The sequence below is a fragment of the Cygnus atratus genome, chromosome 10 (genome assembly GCF_013377495.2).
Source record: "Cygnus atratus isolate AKBS03 ecotype Queensland, Australia chromosome 10, CAtr_DNAZoo_HiC_assembly, whole genome shotgun sequence".
In the NCBI taxonomy this organism is placed as follows: Eukaryota; Metazoa; Chordata; class Aves; order Anseriformes; family Anatidae; genus Cygnus; species Cygnus atratus.
Window position 1 is genome coordinate 18127274 of NC_066371.1, and position 22092 is coordinate 18149365.

At 34.7% G+C, this 22092-nt stretch overlaps 1 protein-coding gene across 1 annotated transcript in view; it reads left to right on the plus strand.

Moving 5' to 3' along the window:
* Positions 1 to 22092, plus strand: part of PPARG (peroxisome proliferator activated receptor gamma) — a 58200-nt gene that overhangs the window by 24261 nt on the left and 11847 nt on the right. The window contains exons 2-5 of the mRNA XM_035558447.2: positions 9322 to 9549; positions 11311 to 11480; positions 13256 to 13394; positions 21467 to 21666. Of these exons, the coding sequence (XP_035414340.1) occupies positions 9330 to 9549; positions 11311 to 11480; positions 13256 to 13394; positions 21467 to 21666 (729 nt within the window). The 5' untranslated portion in view covers positions 9322 to 9329. The remainder of the gene's footprint in view (positions 1 to 9321; positions 9550 to 11310; positions 11481 to 13255; positions 13395 to 21466; positions 21667 to 22092) is intronic.

Here is a 22092-nt window from a genome sequence, read left to right on the forward strand (position 1 = left end):
TCATAGAGAGTAACGCCTACATTTTATGTCATGAGATAGTTTTACAATATTGCCAGTGCAAGTTAAAGGCATGTTGTTTGTTTCTGATTTCATCAAATCATTCAAAACCAAAATTACCCAGATTTGAGCCCTCCTAATGCAATTAGGCATGTTATAAATACTGATACATGATCTCTACCGTTTAGAATTCTGTACACATTTATTCTGATTTTTCTTTCAACAACCAGATATCTTATTTTTCACAGTTTTGTGCTTCTGTTTCTGGTGTTTTTTCTTGTTGTTGTTCAACAGAATGAAATAACAATCATATTTTCAAGAAGGTGAGATATTTTAAAGACATTTTCAAACAAAAAGCGTTGGAAGACAAGTTTTTCATTGAGATTAATTTTAGTTCAATACATGGCACCTCGCAAAGCACAGGTTGCAGCTGCCTGTAACTAGAAGACTGTAGTTTTTCTGTTCAAGTATTTCTAAGAACAAATTGAGGGTCTGTTCTCACAAACGCTGAATTGGAGTTAACAGAGTAGAAATTATCTCTACAGCTCAGTGTTCTGCCAGACTTGTGACAGTAGCAGAACGCTTCCATTTCTATTGTAATCTTTTACCACTGGGAGCCCAGCACGGTGTCACTTCCAGAATTGTGTAGTTATGTTCTCTGTGATCTTGAAGTGTTCTACCTCTTAAAGCTGAGCTATCTGTCTATACAGCTTTTCAGAGATATAAATCAGTATTTCTTATTCATTTATCTTCCCTTGTTCGATATTCTCAATTTCTATTTAAACTGCTAGTTTCTTTTTTATCCTGAAATAATTCAGTGTCATCAACATCTATCCAGTATCAGAATACAAAAAGGAAAAAAAAAGAAAAAGAAACGAAAAACCTCCATTAAGTAATTAAAGTAAGATTGTAGAATTTGTACTGTGTCTGAGTAGCCTGTGGCATTTTTTGAGATTGTTTCTCATTTGCATTTCTATTTACAATGGTTTATGTTGCTTCGAGAATATAAAATGCAGCTATTTTGAGCGAGAACCCAGGCCATTTGCCATTTTATGTAAATGCTATAGGCACAGAATAGAAAATATATTTAAATTAAACAGGTCTATTATTCCCTGAATGGGCTTTTCTTGTTGTTTTTTTTTTTTTCTGTTCCTGTTAGCTAATCCCTGCTAAACATTGTAATAGATTTTATGGGCTGTGCTTTTAAGTGATCAGAGTTTGTAGCTATAATTCAGCTACAGGAATAAAATGCATTTCCTACTGATTTATGTGTTCAGACTTTTTTTACATGTTGAGACTTCTTACATGTTCAGACTTCCACCATTTCTTGAGTCTCTTCTGATGTTGTACTATGCAGCCTTGGTGAGAGGTGGATGCATGAACCCCCCTCACCACCAATTTTTATCTGTCTTCTTGGAGGATCTGAGTGTCGCTGTTCTCTGCAGCCCTTGGACAGTGCAGCACTTGGATTTCTGAGCCAGTTTGTTAAGCCATCTGCATCCACGGTTTGCATTGGGGTAATGTGACAGAAACCTGTATCTGGTGGCAGTGTTTCAAGGCATTTCTGGGAGTATCTGTGTTTTTGTCACACCTTTAACATTCCCCTCAGCCCCGGCTCTTTGCTATCAGAGTTTTGGTCCTGTGCTTGTTCTGCGGGTTAGTACAGCAGACTGTAAAAGGAGACTTTCATAAGCTCATATCCTCCCGTTTAGTGATTAACCCTTGAAGTGTGCTTGTTGGCTGCTCTCTGCCTCACTGGTGATACATCCCTCCTCCTTGGCACAAAGGTGCAACAAAACCGTGTTGTCTAGAACCTCTGGGCTTGCCTTTACACAGAATGCTTATCCCGTTCTTTCAAAAGTATGCTGCTTCTGCTGCATCCTTGTTGTATTGACAGTTATCTTTTCTAACAGGCATGCATTTTTGAGCCATGTTTAGATGGCTTGAGGGCTGCATCTGAGGAAGAGAGAAGAAAATGTCTTGTGCTTGGAGTCAGGGCTGAATTAAAAGTAGTGCACCGCATCATCTAAGGGGTTACTGCTTCACTAAGGCGCTTGTTATCGTGGAGCTGTTTTTGACTCAACTTTTGCTAGAGGACACTAGATATTTTCTTTGTTCTTACAGATAAATTAAGAAGTGGGGATGAAGCATGCTTTTATTTTTGTTGTTGTAACTTATAGCTTTAGTTTAGCTTTCTCTAATTGCAACAGATTCATATAAGCCTTGTTCTTTTGTTCTGCAGTAATCTTAGTTTCCATTCCTGTAAATAGTTTTGCTAAGTTCATGCTTAAAAGAAAAATTGGAGGTCAAGTGAGACAGCAGTACAAGCAGAAGTGGTGTCCAAGGTGCATGCAGAAGTGTTTTCGTTGCTGCTACAATATACAGTCCTACGGCAGGAATGCCAAGGATAATACTGAGTTTTCAAAGCAAACTGGCTGAATTTACAATAAAGAAATTTAACAACAATTGTTCTGTCAGTTACTTAAGTAAGCCTGGCTCTATTTTCCTCAATCACAGCCATTTCTAATTTGCCATGTGCTTGGGAAAAGGCTGCTTTGAACAACTATTTTAAGTCCTATAAATGTATTGCAGTTCAGTGCACACTTAGGATAAATGAATCCGTTTCTGCCCAGAACTTTACCAATGTCCATGGATAAAAAGAAAAAATCCTCTTTCTCTCCACTTCTTGGTAATGAGAACATAATATTACAAAACTCTATAACGGAATTTTTAAAACAAGTCTTTATGGCTTTTTGCTGTTAGTTTTTCTTACCACAGTTTGAAGCCTACTGAGTTTGGCAAAAAATCCTTTGCGATTTTGTCAAACATTGAGTTGGGGGTATCAGCCAACAAGGCTCTTTATGTACTTTTTTGCTTGTTTGTTTGTTTAAGAGCATCACCGAATGTGTCAGCGGAGTTCTTGGAAAGAGCTTTTTTAGTTATGTTGTGCTCCCTCTGCTGACTCCGCAGCAACAGAGCACAAAGGAGTACGGGTCCTACATGATGGAGCGGTGCGTTCGATGTGAGAACCTGCAGACCACACTGGAGTAGTTGTTTTAATATATTAAACGGAATATGTCCAAGAGCTTTGAGTTGTTTACAATACAGAAAAAATGTACATACTTTGGTTTAGCCAAAATCATTTGGATAAATAGTGCCTTTATTTTGTGCAAATTTTGCCTATTAAGTAAAGGCTGTTATACTTACAGGTACTTTGCATGAAAAATACCTTCTTTACTCATGAAAACAATGTATCTCCCAAAGGCTCAGATTAAGCTTAAAACCTGATTGCACTCAGGCATAATTAGGAATATTAAAAACGTGTAGAGCAACACCATCCCTGCTGAAAGAGGTTGCAGTTTGATTCTTACACAGAATAAGAAGAAAAGCCAGTATCCTTCTTTCACTGGGCAAGTGGAGAACTGAGGCAAAGAGCATAAACAGGAGCATTTTTGTGTTTTGTTTTGTTTTTTTTTTTTCTTCCAGGACGAAGTAGCTGTAGTAAGACGACACAACTTTCCCTAAATAAACAGAACAATGAATAAAACAAACGGCTACTTTACTAGAATTGGTCGCCATTTACACCTTCCAGAGACATGAGTTAATTACTGTTTGAACACAGTGTGTCACAAAATCAGACCATATGCCTCACATTCAGGACCCGAAAACAGCACTGATGAAAATGTTGGCTTAAGATACTTATGCATTGCCAAATACAATTTCTGTGTCAGAGGCAACAAAAAAAACTGAGTTATTGAAAGCGGGGTGCAATTGCCTTATTGCAAGACTGTCCTTTCTCCTGTTAGAGGCCTTTGCAGCATTTCCCTTATAAAAGATTAATGAAGCTCTTTAACTCATTGGATGTGGTACAATCATTTAGGGTAGATGCGTTTTGGCAAGGCACACACGTGAAATGTTTCATTGTTACATAGATAAATAAATATTTACGGGGGTATGAAGCTTACTCTTCACTATCTCTACCTTTTTCTTAAAATCTATGAATGGTTATGTGATCTTAGCCAACTTATATGTTACGTTTTTCAGAGATGATGTGAGGCTGTTTTAATTAAATTAATTAGCAAAATTCCCATTAAGTTTTGCAACACTTGTAGATGAGTTTACTTGACGAACTGTACGACACATTTATATGTGAGATGAAATTCAAACTATTCCATGAAATATGTTTTAATTTTTAAAAACTACAATAATTTACATTACACGTATGTATGTTCATATTTATATCTGCCCATATGGTATATCATTGCCTTGATTTACTTCTCAAAGCTGAGATGCTTTATTTATTTATTTATTTATTATTTTTTCGATTTTCTGTAACTTGCATTAGGCTAGGATGTTCTGGCTGCTTCACTAAATACCTTCAGGGTCATATTTTGGTAGTTTTGTCTGGAAAGAGCGTGCCTAGAATGCAGTGCAACAGGCCTTTCAGGTTAACTGAGCACAGGTAGTGTTTATGGCAAAGAGTAGCCTGTGATCCAGGATGTTTTTCATACCATGTTAATCTCTAATATGTTATGTTTTCCTAATATAAAAAATGTACTGAAAAGCTCCCTTATGAATTGGAAATCAATTCAACGTTCAATTTCTACTGAATGATCTGGTAGTTCTCACAGTCAGCACCAAAGTGTAAGCTGTCACTGTGGCTGACAGTTCTTACAAATATCAGATGAGTTCGTGTGCTGTGCCATCTTTTACTTCCTTGTAGACAATAGTTGGAAACTGGTTACATGAGATTAAATGCATGTGAAGGGAGTTATAGCAGCTAGTATCATCTCTCCGTATGTAATGTTATCTCAACAGCATTCTCTCGTGTTTTTCATGATGAAATGCTGAAGCATGTCCATTTGGCTTTGTGTGAATGATATCTCTGCTACTCTTGGGCACAACCTTTTGTTGGCCGAGAATGATTTTTACATATGAAAATCTTTTTAGCCTACTTAAATTATGGTTCTTTTTCTTTTGTTTGGTTCCTGGATCTCACATGAGCATCTTTGAGTTTTATGAAGGAATCCTGGAGTGGTCAGTTGATTAGACTTGTGTTTTGGATCTTTGGGTTTTTTTTGAAAAAAACATGAGAAGACTACAATTAAACATTATTTTTGCAGAGGGAAGTGCTGGTATTCACCTTTTCATGAGGAGGAAAAAAGACAAAGATACAGCAGAAATCAAGTAAAGTTATATACAGTGCTTTCAGTAATGTACAAATAAAATTAGCACATTTTTCTTTCTTCTAGTATTTATAATACAAATTTGACTAAATAGTAAAATTAATTTTGTTTCCACTGTAATAGCAAATTGTATTCAATTTAATGATTCCACTGAGATCAGTCATATGTGAAATGTGAATAATTCTGAAATGTTTATGAATAATAATGATTTGGGATCATCAATGCCTAGCTGTTTTGTTGTATAAAGAAATGCTCTAATATACATATTCTGATCCAGAAGTAGGCAAATAGAAATTTACAACATAACTGAAGTTAACTGTTTTCAATGGCAGAAAAGCAGTTAATACACATGCAAACTTTCTTGTGTTGAGTAAATCCTACCTGTTTTAAGGCATTTTACCATGCGAGACCCGTATATATTTTAAAAGAAGACATCAGAGAGAGATGCACACATAATTGAGTATATGTTTGTATGTTCGTATTTACAGTACAGTTGTTAGGTACCTGAGTGGACATCGTAAACAAAATTATAGCATAGACAACATAAGAATTTTTGAAAACTTAAAGTATACATTTTTTGTAGTGGAATTATTTAACAAAGCCTTTTTAGTTGCCTGAAGAACTGATATTACTGGTCAGGGGATGTTAACCTGGGGAAGGGGTGCAGTTTATGGGCTTTTATTGTATTGTATTGTATTGTAAGTCTCTGCTGATTGAGGATTTTATTACCTTAGAATGCAAATATGAGTAACATAAAATGGGATTACTGCGTGACCTGTAGTAGCTGTTAGATCCCCCCACACTTCTCTTCCATGCCTCTGAGTATATAGAATCACAGAATCGTAGAATATTTTTAATATTGGTTGTTCTTTACTTCGGTATAATATTGTCATTTTTATTTCCTCTATTCCTAGCATACAGAATGTGTGTGATGAGAACAGATGTACAGTTAAAAAAATAATAATAATCAGTTAGGAAAAACAAGAATGCATGAAACAGTCCCTTGAATTAAGCGACTGTTAAAATAACAGATTTTTTTTTTAATGTGCTGCTTCTAAAACCTCATAAAAATCCAAAACATCACAGTTCAAGGCTAGAAATACTTTTACAGTGAAACTCCTCTGGCTTTATTGTTAGACTTTGCTGAAACAAGCTAGCTGTACTAACTGTGTAACCAGAAGATTGCTGCTGAGGAGTTATCGTACCTTTGTAGCTTTTGCAGCAAGCCAGACCCCTCCACTTACACGCTTAGATATCTGAGTCTTTCTAAGCTATAGGATATCTGTGCATAGTGAATTTCATACACACTATGCGTTATAACGATTCAGAATTTTCTTATAATTAATCATAAGTTAAACATAATCAAATTCTCCAACACATCACAATCATTCACCGTGTTATAAAGTGAAATATAGGCAAGCATTAACTTGCTCTATAGCTCACAGCAGTTTGCAAACTTTTTTTTTAATTGGTAATCCAGAGTGCTAGTCCCTCTAGATTGTTTGAGTATTGTTAGAGAGTTTCAACGGATGATTCAGGAAAGCCGATTAATTTTAACATCTGCTTCGTGTATAATACAAAAAATGAGATTAGTGGCAAGCGATTGAGTATATCTCTATTCAGTGAGCAACTGAAGCTTGCATTTGCCTTAAGCCTCAAGCCTCTTCAGCCCTTCTCCAGTGCAGGGAAGGGGTCTGTGCAAGGGCCGCACTAAGTATGAGCATCCCCCTGCCTTCTAATGACACGTTTGCCTGCAGTTGTTTCTTGGCCATATGATAACCTCATGGGGGCACCTGCCCATGTTGAGTCCTATGGACTCCAGGGGATGAACTGTGGCTATACCCAGGACCATGCCTGTAGGCAGCCTTCTTCACCCTTGAGGTAGCCCTCCAGGTACAATGTGAAAATACCTCTCTATGTCAATTGCTTAAAGAGATTTAAGCCAATGTTTAAACTGTAGATGTCTGTAGGTTTGTTTGTTTGTTTGTTTGTTTGTTTTTTAGGGTTGGTCTGGTTAATTACATGAAGGGACTCCTAAGAAGGAGTTTAGTCTATCTTATTGCTTTATTCTGAAATTTGTTTAAGGATGGTTCCCAGTTTTAATGGCCAGGGACTTACATCTTGTGCTTACAGAAAAGTTGACTATTTGGAAGATACTTTATCTTCCAAACATGTATAACACCAAGATACTCTGGCAACCTCTACTGAGTTATTACAAGATAATTTCCACTTGTGGCAGTTAGAAATTCTGTCAGTTGCTAGTAGGCAGGTCTTATTTCATTAAAAATAACATATGGGTCTGTATATCCTATCCAATGGCTGAAACCTTTGGACAGGTAGACAGTTGGCTGAGTGTGAGGCTAACCTAGCCAAAAGTTTACCCTTAAACACCATTTGCTTTACAGAACTCTGTGTTACTAGGGACGTAGTAATAGGCATGGCAGTATAAAGGAGCTAGAGGGTTACCCTCTACTAGAGGTAACACATATGTTGTGGAGTGTGTAATATAGTAGCAACACTTCCATTCACACTGCAGTGGGAATTTCTTATCTGAAACTTAAGAACAAGAAACATCTTACAGCAGCTGATATCAGTGTTCAAGGTTGTTCTGCAAGCCCTAAAAGGGGAAAGAATGATAGTGGCTTTTCTGGGGAAAGAACTATGTCCAGACATTACTACCTTAGCGCTTAACACAGTAGATAGGGGAGGACAGTCACTGTGGCACTTATTTATAGCCCTCTCAAAATAAGGGATCATCTCAAAGTAATAGAGCAGGTTTGCTCTGTTATATTCATTTTGCAACAACAGATTTGGCAGTGTGACAGAGTAGTTTTGACTAATAAAAAGTAGATCAAATCAAATAAGTTTCTGTTATCTAGAGGTTAAAAGCCACTTACTTGATGGGTCTGAAGTTCAAATTAAACAGCCAAAGTGACCAAGTTATTTCGGTTCCATATTGTCTATTCTATTTTTAGATTAAAATGTCCTTTTTATAAGTCATGGAAAATTAAAGACGGATGCTAGTTATGAAACATTCACTGGAATACAAAGTTTTTCATAGTTGAAATATGTCTAAATCAAGGATTCCGGTTCAGCCAACTGTCAGAAGAGGACTCAGATAAGCATTTTATATCTCAATCTAAATTTACTCAATTTGCTGAAGATTTTTACAGATTGAAGCTTTTTATTTGTTTACTGCTTTCAAGAACTGCATAAATACATATGGGATTTAGAAAGTTCTAAAATAATTTTCCTTGATCCTTAGGTTTAGGATTCAGGGATAATACATACTTGCCCAGCTAAAGATTTCAGGTATTTCTGATTCTTTGGAGTAAAAGCATCATTATTTAATGCTAACTACTTTTTTTTTTTCTTAGTACGAAAAGCCTTAAGATTTTCACACATTTAGGAAGAAAGATGATGAGAATTTGTAAAAGCAAAAAATCAATTGTCTAAGATTTCTAACTGTTCATTTTCATGTTATAGAGAGATGAAATTAGTCAGTGTAATCCATATGTGTAAAAATGGTGAAAATTGTTTCCAGTTGTATTTTCATTTCACACAATTATTTTTTTAATAACTTGCATGCCTACTAAAGTACATAAATGTACAAAATTATGCTATTAAAATGGAATTGAATTTTATCTGGCCATCTAGAATTGTTTAGATTATTATTTTTTCTACGTATATTTTTGTCAATTTTTTGTGAATCTGACTACCATTTTTCTTTGAACCCACGAGTTGTCTCTGCTGCCTTTTGAATGCAGATCAGATCACTCTAGTAGCATACCTATGACAAGCCATTCTGTTCTAAGGGTACCCTAAGCTTTGGATCCCAACAAATCTCATTTTTTCTTACGACATATGACATTAGAGCCTTTCTAAGAAGAACCTCAAAGGTGGGTTAACTGCCCAGTGTTATCTGTGCAATATTTCTAAACAGACTAATGCACTATATGATGACAAACTCAAGCAAAAAGATGGATGGAGACTAGACTTTTCCCTAAAACCTGCACCTGATTGTGAGTTTGCATCTCAACACTTCGGACATGAGACAATGGGGCCTCCGCTTGTGCCCAAACTCATTACAGAAATAACTAGCTTCTTTTAAAATGTTTGTTTCTTTTCTTGCTTTCAGGCATTACAATGGTTGACACAGAAATGCCGTTTTGGCCGATTAATTTTGGAATTAGCCCAGTGGATCTGTCTGCAATGGATGATCATACACATTCCTTTGACATAAAACCATTTACCACTGTTGATTTTTCAAGCATTTCTTCACCACACTATGAAGATATTCCTCTTGCAAGAACTGATCAGACCAGCATTGATTATAAATATGATATCAAGCTCCAGGATTGCCAAAGTATGCTTTTTATTATCCAATATTTCTTCATGTTCACATTTGCTTCATGCTCTTGAAAATACTCTACCAACAGTAGAAATTAGATGAATTAATATGCCCAGATGCAGATACCCTGTGTCAACAAAAAGATGTCCAAAAGATATTCTGACAGGACTGGTAGAAAAGATGGAATACACATAGCACACATTCACGCTTTCAGAGCAGCAGTTAGAGATTAGGCAAGCTGTCATATAGTATCTAAAATGGCCGTAAACACTTTTTATTAATCACATGAATCCCACTCTTCTTTATGAAACCTTCAGTTTCCTATTCATATCTCTTGTGTGTAAATTGTCTATATTAAAATCAGTGCAAAATAAATATCTTGGATATTTAAAAAAAAACAACACCATACACAGCATATTACTTAATAATACATGCAGCTTTTGAATTCTGAATAAGGTAAGAAACTTATGGAATAGAAATATTGGCTACATTTATCAGTGTTCCTAATGCAGACATAACCTGGAAGCTTTGTGAGCTAGTATTATTTATATGCTATGAAAAAAAGCCCCTCTTTCCCCAGTTATATAAAAAAATACACTTCCTTAAGAAAGGAAGGGGCCTATTCTTAACTAAGTTACTACTGCATTCCTACTGATAGTAAGATTTCAGGTTGCTGTGCCTGGAACTTTTTTAAAGATCCACAGACATCACTTTTGTTTGTAGAAAGCTATACAAGAATTATTTCAGGGAATTCTTGATAGGAAAATTATGGTATTTAGTTTTGGTGGTAGTAGAGAAGCAGGTGCTATATACGTCTGGGTTATTTATGAAGTGAATTAAAAGACATTTTTACAGCTAGTAACTTATTTTTCTTTTGTTCGATTAGAAATTTCCATAATATTTTAATAACAAACTAGAGAGTCCAGCAGAGTTTAGGTACACCAAATTATCTTGATCTTTACTCAGATAATTTTGTGCTTTCTTTTCTTCCTAGTTTCTATAGGAAAGAAAACTTTCTAGTTTATGTTGTGTAGCCAGCTAGAAAACAAAGCATTCACCTTTTATAATACTTATGTATGTTATATAATTCCTGAGCTGTGATCTGATGTAATATTATAGTGTCAAATGTCACAGCTTTCTTCTGTGACCAGTCATGACAGATTTAAAAATATCATTTTTGGTTGTTCGAACTTGTTTAATATTACAAAGTGCTGTCTCAATAATTAGAAATTTTCAGAAGAGAAAATTAATCTCTAGACTGCATCCAAAGTGGAACAGTGTTCCCAGGAGAGTGATTAATTTCTTTAAATATCCAAATTTTTAAATGTGGGCCTGTTAGATACTTAGACTACTTTTATGAGATTAGAGACTCCAGTTCTTCTCCCTGCAGTGGTACTGAACACCTTAAAGTAATACAATGTAATTAGATACCAGGAAAAGGCAGAGGTCCTTTTGAGTATAAGGTTTTCATATATAAATTTTGAATATCTCTATCTTCAAATCACTCCACGCTACAGTTCTGAAAACTGGATCTGTAACATGGTTTCTCCATCAGAATCTGCTTCTTCAAGGGTTTTCAGCCTATGTACTACCAGTGAAATATCTGCTTACAGCTTAGTTTCCTGTACATCCTTTGTTTACTACTTGTCATTTTGTATTATGAAGCACACCTATGAATCTGTTTACTGTGATTGCTTGTGATTATTCCTTGCTGCTTCTTCTACTATCTGTTTAATTATACTTTGAGTTTATCATTTAAATCTCCTTTATATGCAGGTGCAATCAAAATGGAGCCTCCTTCCCCACCCTATTTTTCAGAGAAAGTTCAGTTGTACAATAAACCTCATGAGGAGTCTTCCAACTCCCTTATGGCTATTGAATGTCGTGTGTGTGGGGACAAGGCCTCTGGATTTCATTATGGTGTGCATGCATGTGAAGGTTGTAAGGTAGGTAGTCACAAATGTGTTTTCTCTGAAGTAAGATTTGATACAATTTTCATCTAAATAATCATTTGGTAAAATTAGAGGGCTATGCTTTTTTAAAAAGAGTTTTAAATCTTTTTAAAATTAAATTGTTCCATATACAATGTAAATACTTTATAATTTAATAAGTGAGAGAGTAAAATATTTCTTTTTTATTAATTATATTACTGATCTATTTGATTTTTATTGTGCATTTCTTCTACTTTTGTCAATTATGCAATTATATTTCATTCTTGCTGTCTTGGAGATCACTTGTAGAATTTGAATTCATAAAATGCAGCAAAAGTAGACTCATGCTGAATTCCAAAGCTCAATACTCCGAGCAATTTAAAATTCAGATTCTATTGTTAATAGAATCTGATTGATTAGAGTTTCTTTACTCAATTTACACATTTCTAGGTGACTACAGAAAGGTCTAATGATATTAAAGAAAGTGGCTTTCTGCTTTAAAACACCATTGACTACTTTTGATGTCACTGATATTTAGTCAATAACACCTAACAAATAAAGGAAAGTGAATGGTATAATAATTGACCATCCTCAAGAATGAGAAAAGAAACACTGGAGATAGGAATTAGTAACAATTCATTGAGTTTAAATTCACATCATCCTTATTTTCAATCTCTTGAGGAAAATAAGTGATAGTAAAGATCCAATGCAGACCTTAACTAAAAATTATAGCACTGAATGAGGAACATACTTAAAGCAGTAAGTATGTTGTTGATTACTTACATTGCACTGAACTATATAAATAAGAGTCAATATTGTTTTTATTGTTAGTATTATTCTATGAGAATAAAGTAGCTGTTACAAAGAACTAATTATGATAAATTCGGATAAACTTTTTTAGCTACTAATCATTGATCTCAGAAAACACCTGTAGACTGTCAAAAGAGAACTCTGAATTTACGTAATGGTTTCTGTCTTCATAAGACTTGAGTAATAATTACCATGAGTTTGGCAGCAAGTTTTTGTATTTTTCATGAGCCAATGTACTTTGCAAATTTGTAAAATCCAAACAGTGGGAACAAAGTAGAAAATAAAAGAACCTAGAAGATAGAACACAGAAATTTATATTGGAAAATTCATTTAGCATTGTGCAAACGAAAAGAAATAGAATAAATAAAGGAAAATAAATTCTCTGTAAGCACTCAAGCTCAAAAAGGAAAACAAATAATTAAAATAGAATAAAGAAATATGTGGGAAAGACGATCTAAATAAGTAGGAAACACATAACCTTTTTATATACTTGAGATCAAACTGTTCTTTGCAGAATTTCTGGTTTGTGGTCATTTATAACACTTTTCCTACATTGTGAACTACATTGTTTTCCTACATAGTGAGCTTTAAATTTTTAAAATGTTACGTTCACTTTATATCCAAGTGTTTCATGAGCACCTGAACAAATCGAGCCTTGCTTCTGTTGGCATGGTATTCTTCATGCTCAGTACTTCTGTAGTGCTCTCAACTTATGTTCCTAGGATCCTTTCAAACCAATAGATCCCTATTAGCTTCCATAGCTTTTTGAGACACTTTTCTATCAAACTGATTTGAAAATAGCTAATAAATTCAGATCAGGAGCATGCTGCTACGCAGATGGTGTGACCATAGCATCACCTATCTAAAACAAATTTAGGCTCAGTGTTTATATAGAAACATGTTTGTATGTTTACAGAAGTAAGACAGTGACACTGACAATGTTTCTTCTCTCCTTTTACGTGTTTTTATGTTTGCTACAGGGCTTTTTTCGAAGAACCATCAGATTAAAGCTAATTTATGACAGGTGTGATCTTAATTGTCGCATCCATAAAAAAAGCAGAAATAAATGTCAGTACTGCAGATTTCAGAAATGCCTTGCTGTTGGAATGTCACACAATGGTAAGTGTTTGTGGCATGTTTTAAAACAATAATGTTTCTTCTCAAAAATAATATGAAGCATATATATGATTACTTAATGTGATGCTGTAACTTCTACAGTCTTGTATTTCTCTATACCAGGCAGTTTAGAAATATGTATCAGAGAGATTGCCTCTGTGTTTAGCAGGCTACATATATAATTGGAGATTGCTGAATATAAAAATCAGATAGGTAGAGATCTGCACTTAGCAATATAATACATAATATAATGAACAAGTTGGTTTTACTCTCCATTACTCTTGCTCATTACGTTGTCAGTTGTTCTTCATGAACATGTTCCTAGTGTAATTGTTATTTTTCAGGTCGTGGTCTTATTTTTTGGTAAGGCTCTGTTCCATACTGTAGCTTAATATCCTTTTCCTGTAAGTCAAAAACTTAACTTAGTTATGAAAAATGAAGTAGAGAATTTACCAAAAGTTTGTGAATAACAGCAACTTGAATTTGATGCAGAGAATGCTTTTCCAGGGAAGTTAACATCACTAAGTTAACACTTCCTCATACTAGAGCATAAGATATTTGAATGAATGGGCCATACGCTGTACTGGTTTAAAAAAAACTGTCCTCCTCCTCCCTTAGGATACCCACATCTGGGCATAGATTCCAATGTGTGGTAAGTAGGAGTGTAGTGTTTCTCAGCATGCTCATTCAGCTGTTGGCCTCTCATCATATTAGCGTGTATAGCTGTGATTCCTGTGTATTATGCACTGTCTGACCTCTCCACCATCTAGAGGTGAATATGCCCTCCCATCTGTGAACTGTGTAAGCAGCATTTCCATTTACTATATGTTGTAGTCTTAGCTTGCAAAACTGTATGCAATTGTGTATGGTTCTGTGATTGCCTTCTTTACAGTAGGTAAGCAGATAGCATTAAGCATATCACAATACTGTTTTCTTGCATAGGATATAGAAGAAAATCCCTCTGAACTTTAAAATTAATATACCAACTCATGTGGAAATACTTATTTGTGAATGTTTGGACAGAAAGACATAATGAAGATTCTTTGCTGCCTCGCTTTGGCAAAGTTGAGTAGAAACAGGAATTAAATGTCATAACATAGAGACTTATGTAATTCTAAGGGTAAAGAATTGCAAGCATGACTGGGAAAATAATTTCTCTGTGGCTTTTTTAGAACTTTCATTATTTTCAGCATAAAAAATAAGTGTGTTGTCCCCAAGAGGGAAGCTTAACTGTGGTTTGTGAAGTTATTACTTCAGTGAATGTAAAATGGTATGGGAAATGTTTTGCTAGTAGAAAATATGGTTTTCAAGTTCCTGGGATGCAACAGTAACTCTTAAAAATAAAACTAATTTTGAAATGCTACTGTGGGTATTTTTATAGTAGTTCAGGGGAGTTTGTTGTTATTGTTTTCAAGGTGCATGCCAAATTCTTTCATAAACTAGCAACATGGCTTCCACAATGTGAACCATGTCCTGTGCTATCAAGAAGGGGAAGGCCAAGATCATTCTCTCTGGCTTGACAATGTCCCAGGAAATATTTTTAAAATGAATGTTTCACATGCTATTTCTTCCTGGTCAGCCACAGCAAGGAAGAACCTGTGGCACCAGCAGGGACCATGGTTATGAGGGGCAGGAGTGAGGTATGGTTTTGCCATTTCCCCCAGGGCTTGAAAGAATGCTTTAATTGACTTTTGCCACCAGTTAACTTAGCAGGGAGTTAGTAGTGCTTATATTCAATTATTGGCTTCTACATTTGCATTTTTTGCCTGCTCCAGATTGTATGAAACCATACCTGCCCCCTCCATCATTTATAAACAAATTTCTAAAAAAAGAACTAAATTTTGCCTATGAAGACGCAAGTCTCTATAAAGAAGCATGCAGAAATGCAACACTGGAGGTTGTCAGTGGCACTGAGACAGATTCTAATGTTACATCCACAGATTAAAGTTTGTCCACTTGGATAGTGAAACTATCTGAATTTTACATTCTTGGAATCAGAATGTGGACTATTTGTGCCAGAGGGCTCCAATCGGTGACTCTCTTTGCATAGATATATTATTGTAAAATGAATAGTTAGGGCACTTAAAAAAAAAAAAAAAAAGGCAGGGGGAGAATGCAACGAGACACTTAGCAGCTAACAGTCACATTTTTTCATGTATAAATGCTACATACCACTTGGCTGAAGGTTAAGAAAGACAGTAGTGTTCTCATGCTTTGGATATTGTTTTCCTTTCCTTCTCTAGCCACAGTGCTGTTCTGCGTTTAACCCTCAATTGCTCAGATTGTATTCTGAAGTACCACTAAGAAAAAGTTTTGTTCTTTCCTTTTGGAAATGCTATTAATTTTTTCTCTTACACTAAAAATACTATTTATGTAAAGCCAACTAATGTACTGGAAAAAAGAGCACACATGGCAATATGTCTTTATTATAATTTCTGGGAGCACTGAATTGCTGAATCTGGGCACATGCTTCAAGTAAACGCAGAAAGGTTTCTGCCCTGGCTCTGTCTGCTGTTCTTCAGTGAAAGAAACTGAATTTATTCTCTATATGGGAACTCATTTGTTCTCCAAAAAATCCCTAATCTAGACAATCAGAAGAGCAGTGTGCTACAGAGAGTAGTCTAGAAGCTGTCATAGAGACTTCTCCAAGTCATAAAATGTGGCATAAGGATAAGTATTCTGTTTCCACAGAAAGACAAAGAATATAATATGGCATGCAGGAGAGGGAAGATAGAGTAGCAAAGAGGATAAGTGGTCCAGAGAAATAGAAGGTGAAGCCAGGGTCACAGGAAGGCGGTGCAGAAAAGGGAGAAGAACCTGTCACCCATCTACAGATCCCTGAAATTTTTCTCAGCCACCAGAAATCCTGTGAACTCTTCTTATCCACCCTGTGAACTCTCCTTTTTCTACCCTAACCTCCACAAATATTACCAATCCCTCCTACTTCTCTCACCCAAAGTCCCACTGCTGTTTCCCACATTCCTTCCATAAACCCACTGATCTTTCCCTGACTTTTATCTCAGTCCCCTGAAAACAACAATGACAATGATTTCTCCAAAAGGAAACTACCAGACTAGTACCACGAAACTGAATTTTGACTCAAATTTGTATTCCATGCCAATAAACACTGACTAGGCTACTGTGTACAGACAGCATTTATACTGACTAGGCTACTGTCTACAGACAGCATTTAAAGGTGGATCACTGTTATTAATCCATCCTAAAAACACACATTTAGAAACAAAGAAACGTGGGAGTAACAGATTACTAATAAACATACACTTCATCTCCTAAAAAATATTTTAAAAAGAAAGATAGCAAACTTTACTCCAAGCACAGTTTTCACATGCCAAACATGACAAAAAATGACATTTTCCTGAAGGATTTTATCAGTGCTTAATTATTTTACATAAAAGTTCACTATTATGATGACAGGCAACAAGATAGACCCTAAAGGTGAATATAGTACAGAAAACAGTAAGATCCCATTTCCATTCTTGAAGTAAATTCACCTATTTAGAAGAAGACTTGGTCCTATCAGGTAAATGCAAACTCTGCTGATATTATTGGCTGGTTTGTTGAACTGATAGATGTAATCTGATAGCTGGCAAGCCTGCTCAGGTGGCTTGTTTTAGGTCAGTAAGAGCATTGGGTTTTTTAGGTCAGTAAGGGAGAGCTTCGCTATACCACTTTGATTAGCTAAAGAGCTAGTGCATTCTTTGATAATTGATTTAACATTTGATATAATAGCTTTCTATGATATGAGTAAGCTTTGCTACATCTAAGTCAATTCTGAATGCAGCATACAAACATTCAAGAATATAAATTAGTGTTTATAACCTAGCTTGCCATATAGCAATGCGTGTTAATTTCCTTTCAAAGTAATGTCCTCAGCATTTTAACAAAAAGGCTTGTTACATAATTCAATGCTACCTTTGGCAGTACTATTTCTCTCTCTCTCTCCCTCTTCTCTCTTGGCTAAGTAGAAGGCTTAGAACTATTAAGAGTAAATAAATGTATGGTGATCTCCAATGCAATCTATAAAGTAATGGAAATAGTTTTGTATTAGAAGCACTAGGGATTATAACACAAGTCTACTTTGCAAATGTAATTGGGTATCCTTTGTTGGATGTTAACACACTGGAAACTTGATTCTGGAACACCCGTAGTTAATCTTGTTTTCCATAAGGAAAACAAATACAGTGTAAATTGTCTTTTATTATAAATTCTATAGAGAGTTGTAAATGCTAAATAACAAATTGTTGATAGGTTGCTGTTAAACAATACCAAACTGCAGGCATGAATACTGTAATTTACTTTCTAAGAGACTCAGCAAGATGAGACAATGCAGAGTATTCAGGGTATAGGATACGGGGCATATGTAGAAACTATACATACTATGCTGTCATTTTATACTCTAAGCTAAAAGTAAGCCTATTTTATAGTAGCATTATCTGTTCAATAATAATAGATACAGTTCTGTGGAAAACTGCCACAAGTTTTAAAAAAGAAATTAATACCACTCTGCTAATCCCCACCCCCAGCCATTTTGGCGATTTATAGAAATGTACTTGGAAAAAAAACACAACAGAACAAAAAAAACCCATGCATTAGTATATTCACCCATGTTTGAAATTCCAGCAAGATGTTTGTTACCCGTCTGGTCTCTGTTACTTAAAAGAAAACAAGTATACCTCTTAGTTATTCTCTAATGACAGAAGAGTCTGTTTTGAAAATCCCTGATCGCTTTAATAAAATCTCTCCATCAAACAATTCTATTTCAGTAATCAGTGGGATAGTTTGTGTACACACTGTGGTATATCATCAAGAATTTTCCAGTAAAGAAAAAAAAAGTGGAAATTCCTATTGTTTTTAATGCCTTGGGGAAGTGTATAAATTATTTTAGAGCTAAGTTAATATTAAAAGATAGGAAGGAAAAGCAATATACTGTCCATTTTTTATCCCTTGTTTGGAAAAATAACCTTGGGGGTCTTGTGCTAGTGAAATTCTAGATTATAAGCTTGCTTCTGCAAACCCTGACTGTCAAGAATGGGTCCACATCAGAATCATGTTTTATACTGGTGTTTAGTCAAGCTCCATTTCCATAATATGTGAAGAATTAGTATATAGAATTCATATCAGACTGTTAAGAATACATGATTTATTGCAAAGATAAAGTTATTTTATATAATGCCATAAATTTCCTTAATTCAATATAAAATATCAAAATACTTTACAAGTAGGATTTATCATTAAAAAAAGAAAATCTAGTCAAAAGCACCTAGCTCCTGATAGGATTATGAAATCTCTCAAAGGACATGTTTCTTAGAATTGTTAAGTATTTCTTACTATGTGTGAAGAAGTCCTCAGGTCGTACCAAATTACACTCCATATATTTCAGGGAGCAATCAACATTTTATAGACATTAGCAACTCTGATCTCCCCTTTTTATTAACAGTCCTTTATATGAAACTAATATTTGCCTTGCTTTGCCTTCCAAATTAAAAAGTTTACTGTAATTGTCTGACAAGTCTTGATAGACTTCACTTAAGATTTCAGTTTGCAAATTTGTCATCAAAAAAAAGATGTTGAGAAGGAGCTGAATGTGTTGGCAAGAAACCCATATGAAGCATTAAAGTATCACAAGATTTTTTCCATTGATGAAGGTATTACAAAAATACACATTTGACAAATTAATCATAAAATATAATACCATGAATGTTACAAATTTTATGATTTTTAAATCTGAAATGAGGTTTAATGAAGAACATAATAATTTATAATGAAAATACAAATTTAACAAATGTGTAGCTCTGTTCGATATGAACTCCTAAGTTAAACTTTAATGCTTTTATTGGCTATATTATTTTTAACACCTTCTTGACAACATATTTTAGTTGTTTGATGTCTTTTTAATAAATACTTATGATATGTATGCAATAATATATTTTAGCTTTATTACATTGATAATAGTTTGATTCTTTTTATTAAGTCAGTCCTTCAATATCACCAAAAAATCTGTAAATGCTATCCAGTATTCTCAGTGAGTTTTCACTGTGTTTACTTCATTAAATACTTCCTATTTCTTTTGGCTTATGTTTTCAATATCTAAAATGCAGATATGAGTATAATGGGTTTCATTTTACCAACTTTCATGTGTATTTAAAAAAATAATCAAAGGACGGTTTGTGTTAACAACAAATAAGAATTTTGAACAGAGAGAATCCATTTAACTGCAAAATGACCACAAAATGTTCTTGATTTGCAGAGTTCATTGAAGCCTATATGTTTGAATTAATTCCTTGGTAGTTGTGCTGAATGTTCTCATCATTTTATTTAGATTACACTAAGTACAAATACGAACTCCTTTTGTTTTATATCAATTTTTATACATCACTAACTTTGCCATCCATTCACGTTGATATCTTAACAGAATGCTGGTAGTCTCTTTTAGCCATTACCATATGTCATATAAACTAGTAAGTTCATCATTTTTCTGTAATTATTTTGCTCTCAGAAATAAGGAGGGCTGGCAGTGATGTCTCACTGAAAACTATTGTTAGTAGCTGACTAAGAGTACTTAGTGTTCCCCATGAGAGGAAAAAAAAAAAAGTACCATGGTATATATGGTCCAAAACAAATATCAGATGGCAATCATTCAAAATTTCCCTCATGAAAAAACTATAAGCAACATACGTTTACAGGAAAAAAATAAATGTTAATTTGTTCCTGTTGAACTAGATTTCCCTTCATGCTGATTTTTATTCTGACACATAAGCTCTAAGAATACCCCAAAAATATGAAATATTTAGCATCAATCAGAGAGTAAGTATACGGAAAAGAAAATGTAGTAGAGTTGTAAAAAAAATAAAAATAAAAAAAATGCATACAAACAAATAAAAATAAAGAATACTATGAAATAGGAGAAATGATCAATAAATATACTACATGCTATATGTTGCGTGTTTTTTTTAACGCAATTATTTATTCTTGCAAAAAAGTGTCATTTTTGTTTATCAGCACACTGCCAGCATCCTCAAAACAGGAAAATGGCTGATGATTTCCAAAATAAACATCCCAAGTATAACAATTCATATGTATGTTCTTAAGAGCAATTTTTCTTCATCCAGGAAACTGGAGCATCCACTAACCACTGAAAAAATATTTATAATATTTCTCTTTCCTCCTAAGGCTGAAATGCAAACCTTTATTTTTTCCTTTTGTTTTTTGTTTTGATGCTCTGTTGCTCTGCTTTGTTTTCTTACTATAAAATAAATCCTGTTTACTGAAATACGATAAGTCAGTTTTGATCTGGATGGCTCATTTGAAATATTTTCCAAGTCAATCTCCATAAGTATAAGCAGTGCCTTGACTATTAAGTATGTAGGTGTAAAACAGAGCAATTGTGAAATCATATGACTAGGCAGAACCATTTCCTGTTCTGTCAATACAGCATGTATGTAGGGTTACCATGAAGAACTCAGCCTTTTCATATTTTTTTATTCCCTGCACAACCTTCTTTCTCATTCCTTAATTATTTTGGTAACATTTTATATCGCTTGCTATCTTAAGGTCTGTTGTACTATTTAGGAATTTATTCCTGCAAGGTATGTGGGTGTTTTGTTTCTAAACAAATGAAGAAGCTGAGATCCATATGGTGGTTTGCCCAAAACCATGCAAGGCTGAACACTGTTTCCTACCTTAGGCCAACCGAATTTTAATACCTTAAAGATTATTTACATTTTATTTAGATTGGAGGTAGAATCAGTGGTTTTCACCAGTTCTGTCTGTCAGGTGAGCTGACAATAGTTTTGCATTTCTGAGCAAGTTACTGTAATCTTACTGTTTGGACACAGATTATTTCCTCTTTGAGATTGGTTTTGTTTACATATATTTGAAGCACTTCAGTAGTTTGCCTATAATACTGGACAGGATCATCTTAGTCTTACTTGCCTGCCTACTGTTTTAATAAAAAATTGAAGAACTTATAATAAAAGGTGGCGGGAAAAAAAAGCTATTAAAATATGCATATGTAGGTTCAACTATAACTGAAAATTACTTGTCATCTTTTTCAGCCATCAGGTTTGGGCGAATGCCACAAGCGGAGAAGGAGAAGCTCCTGGCAGAGATTTCCAGCGACATCGACCAGCTAAACCCTGAATCTGCTGATCTGCGAGCACTTGCCAAGCACTTGTATGACTCATACATAAAGTCCTTCCCTCTGACCAAAGCCAAGGCGAGGGCGATCTTGACAGGAAAAACGACAGACAAATCAGTTAGTTCCCTCTGTTTTGTTTTGTTGTTTTTTTTTTTCTTTTGAGTAAATGATTTACCACATTGACAACACATCTTTAAAAAAAAAAAAAACAAAAAACTTTGCTGTTGGCAGTTGCATGTTTCAAGCTGTGTCTGAAACACAGGAAATGTTTTTAGATAGGATAAGTAAACATTATTTGAAAAAACTCCAAGTTCACCTAATAAAATACTTGAAACCAGTACAAGAATTTGAAGGTCATCTTAACCTTTTTGTATTCTCTGATCCATTCTTCCCGTTTTCCTTCTCCTTTATCAGAGGTTATCTTCCACACTATCTGTTTAAGGTGGCTATCTAGCTGTCAGCAGTTGGTTGCTATATTCTTCAAGCATCCGTATCATAGCATATCATCATAAAATATTATCAGTACTGGCTCTATTCAAAGGA